Source organism: Carcharhinus amblyrhynchos, unplaced genomic scaffold (assembly GCF_965287045.1).
Source record: "Carcharhinus amblyrhynchos unplaced genomic scaffold, sCarAmb.v2.hapA chromosome_1383, whole genome shotgun sequence".
Taxonomy (NCBI): Eukaryota; Metazoa; Chordata; class Chondrichthyes; order Carcharhiniformes; family Carcharhinidae; genus Carcharhinus; species Carcharhinus amblyrhynchos.
This window is the reverse complement of record NW_027651123.1, coordinates 7,862-11,756: the sequence shown is the minus strand read 5'-3', so window position 1 is coordinate 11,756 and position 3,895 is coordinate 7,862. Positions and strand designations below refer to the sequence as shown.

At 50.3% G+C, this 3,895-nt stretch overlaps 1 protein-coding gene across 1 annotated transcript; it reads right to left on the bottom strand.

The window, feature by feature from the left end:
- Positions 1-2,195: 2,195 nt before the first annotated feature.
- LOC145340750 (erythroblast NAD(P)(+)--arginine ADP-ribosyltransferase-like) lies at positions 2,196-3,213 on the bottom strand. The gene has a single exon (XM_080185209.1). It carries the CDS (start codon positions 3,178-3,180, stop codon positions 2,347-2,349), a length of 834 nt encoding a protein of 277 aa, XP_080041335.1. The 5' UTR covers positions 3,181-3,213; the 3' UTR covers positions 2,196-2,346.
- Between the last annotated feature and the right edge of the window lie 682 nt (positions 3,214-3,895).

Genomic DNA, 3,895 nt, shown 5'->3' with positions numbered 1-3,895 from the left:
CTGGGGCCTCAGCTATTTACCATTTATATAGATGATCTGGAGGAGGGAACAGAGTGTAGGGTGTCAAAATTTGCTGATGACACCAAGGTTGGGGGAAAGGCAAATTGTGCGGAATGGAGAGTCTGCAGAAGGATCTAGATAGGCTGGGCGAATGGGCCAGGAAATGGCAAATGGAATTTAATGTTGGCAAGTGTGAGGTGGTCCACTTTGGTAGGAAGAATGGTAGGAAGGACTATTACTTACGTGGCGAAAAACTGCAGCAGGCGACGGTGCAGAGGGACCTCGGGGTCCTTGTGCATGAGTCGCAAAAACCCAGCCTGCAGGTGCAGCAGGTGGTCAGGAAGGCGAATGGGATGCTGGCCTTCATAGCGAGGGGGATTGAATATAAAAGTAGGGAGGTCTTGCTGCAGCTGTATAGGGCATTGGTGAGGCCGCAGCTGGAGTACTGTGTGCAGTTTTGGGTGCCGCACCTGCGCAAGGATATTTTGGCCCTGGAGGGAGTGCAGAGGAGGTTTACTAGGCTGATACCGGAGTTGAGGGGATTGAGCTATGAGGAGAGGCTGAATAAACTAGGCTTGTACTCGTTAGAGTTTAGAAGAATGAGGGGAGATCTCATTGAGACGTATAAGATGATGAATGGGATGGATAGGATAGAGGTGGAGAGACTCTTCCCGCTCAAAAAAGACAGTAGGACTAGGGGGCACAGCCTCAAGATAAAGGGGAGGCGGTTTAGAACGGAGTTGAGGAGGAACTTCTTCACTCAAAGGGTGGTGAATCTCTGGAATTCTCTGCCCGTTGAAGTGGTGGAGGCTGCCTCGCTAAATATTTTTAAGAAGCGGGTTGATGGGTTCTTGATAAGAGAGGGGATTAAGGGTTATGGGGAGAGGGCGGGAAAGTGGAACTGAGCCACAACAGATCAGCCATGATCTTATTGAATGGCGGGGCAGGCTCGAAGGGCTAGATGGCCTACTCCTGCTCCTATTTCTTATGTTCTTATGTTTTCCCCGAGGCAGCAGGAAGTGTAGACAGAGTCAATGGATGGGAGGCTGGTTTGTGTGATGGGATTGGGGCTACATTCACCACCCTTTTGTAGTTCCTTGCGGTCTTGGGCAGAGCAGGAGCCCAGACCGAGCTGTGATACAACCAGAAAGAATGCTTTCTATGGGGCATCTGTAACAGTTGGTGAGATTTGTAGCGGACATGCCAAATTTCCTTAGTCTTCTGAGAAAGTAGAGGTGTTGGTGGGGCTTTCTTAACTATAGTGTCGGCACGGGGGGGACCAGGACAGGTTGTTGGTGATCTGGACATTTAAAAACTTGAAGCTCTCGACCCTTTCTACTCCATCCCCGTTGATGTAGACAGGGACATGTTCCCCTTTACACTTCCTGAAGTCGATGAGAATCTCCTTGGTTTTGTTAACATTGAGGGAGGGATTATTGTTGCTGAACCAGTTCACCAGATTCTCGATCTCATTCCTGTTCTCTGTCTCATCATTGTTTGAGATCCGACCCACTACGGTGGGGTCATCAGCAAACCTGAAGATGGAATTAGTTCCTTATCAGTGAGGGAATGGGTACACTCATGACATTAAATTGCATTTGCCACCTGCCTGCCCACTTCACCAATTCCCTCAGTAAAATACACACAGCAGGATCCCAGTAAGTTACAATGATTCGGTGAGGCATTTGGTGAGATATTTGGTTCATTGAAAAGTTGCTTTGGTGAAAAGAATACAACAAGAATTTTTCAAACATGTTTTCCATCAACAATTTTAACACAACATTGGTAATCTGGCAAACATCTCTTTAATTTGCATTTACAAGACGGGAACAGGAGGAGGCCATTCAGCCCCTTCTCCAGCCTGTTACACAGGAACGGGGGAGGCCATTCAGCCTCTTCTCCAGCCTGTTACACAGGAACAGCAGGAGGAGGTCCCATTCAGCCCCTTCTCCAGCCTGTTACACGGGAACAGGAGGAGGTCCCATTCAGCCCCTTCTCCAGCCTGTTACACAGGAACAGGAGGAGGCCATTCAGCCCCTTCTCCAGCCTTATACTCAGGAACAGGAGGAGGCCATTCAGCCCCTTCTCCAACCTGTTACACAGGAACAGGAGGAGGCCCCATTCAGCCCCTTCTCCAGCCTGTTACACAGGAAAAAGAAGAGGCCATTCAGCCCCTTCTCCAACCTGTTACACAGGAACAGGAGGAGGCCCCATTCAGCCCATTGTTTGCTATGTTGTGATGTGAGGGGGGAGATTGTTTGAAGGGGGACTGGGGGGTGAAGTTGGTGGTGTTTAAGGTGGGGATGTGGGTAGAGGGGGGGTGTTGAGTTGTCCAAGGACTCTTTGCTACACAGGATGAGGGGTTGAGGGTGGCAGGAGGTTGTGGGGAATGTAATCCTGACAGCAAACCTTGTAGATACCACCTCCTGCCCCAACCAGAATGAGCAAGATCACCATGGTGATCAGAAGCCAGGCCCACCAGGGAAGATGCCTCTTGAGATAGACCCTCAGACATCCATTCCCATCCTCCTCCAACCCCACCTCAACTCCCTCGTACCCCCTGGAGCGGAGGGTGAAGCTGCAGTGACCTCCCGACCCTTCAGCTCTGATGATCTCAAACTTTTCGTAGGGGGGCACCAAGACCTCCTGCTCCTCCTCGAAGAAGGAGTAATTCTGGATCGAAACGCCGTACATCGTGTTGAGAGTGAATAAAGTCTTGGGCCCGAACTCCTCGGCCTTATCCCTCGAGAATGAGGTAGAGGCAAACCTGCCAAACCTCATCTTTTGGCCCCGTTCCCCGAACATTGAGATGGTGGTGCCCCGGTAGACGGGGAACTTTCCGGAAGAATCCCTCAGGTTCTGGACAGCGATGGTCAGGAGGTAGTGAAAACTCTTGAGCGAGAAATTGGTGTTGTATTGGTCAATGTGGCCCAAGTATTCGGTCTGGTTGTTGAAGATACGGTACAAAGACCCATTGTGGGTGTAGGCCATCACCGCCACCATGTGCTCCTCGCGAAGACCCTGGGGAATGGGGAGATTCCGCCCCCTCCAGGTTTTGTTGGCTGAGTTCCAGACCGAAGTTAACCCAGTCTTGGTCAGCTCCGTCTTTAAACACTGGGCTGCCATCTTGTCCTGAGCCTCTGTCTGGGAGAAATAGAACGCAGCGGAGTTCTCCACCATGTTCAGATGTTTGCTCGTGCGTGGATCTCCGCAACGCCCGCCATCGCTGACTGAGGGATCAGTGACATCCCAAGCTGCCAATCAGAAAGACAGAGATGGCATTTCCAACTGTCCTAACCACAGAGAATCGACAGTCCACAAGGAGGCCATTCAGCCCATTGAATCAGCACCATCAACAATCCCACCCAGGCCCTATTCCCATAACCCCACTCATTTACCCTGCTCATCCCCCTGACATTAAGGGACAATTTAGCATGGCCAAACCACCCTAACCTGCACATCTTTGGACACTAAGGGACAATTTAGCATGGCCAATCCACCCTAACCTGCACATCTTTGGATACTAAGGGGCAATTTAGCATGGCCAATCCACCCTAACCTACACATCTTTGGACACTAAGGGACAATTTAGCATGGCCAATCCACCCTAACCTACTCATCTTTGGACACTAAGGGACAATTTAGCATGGCCAATCCACCTAACCTACACATCTTTGGACACTAAGGGACAATTTAGCATGGCCAATCCACCCTAACCTACACATCTTTGGACACTAAGGGGCAATTTAGCATGGCCAATCCACCTAACCTACACATCTTTGGACACTAAGGGGCAATTTAGCATGGCCAATCCACCTAACCTACACATCTTTGGACACTAAGGGGCAATTTAGCATGGCCAATCCACCTAACCTACACATCTTTGGACACTAAG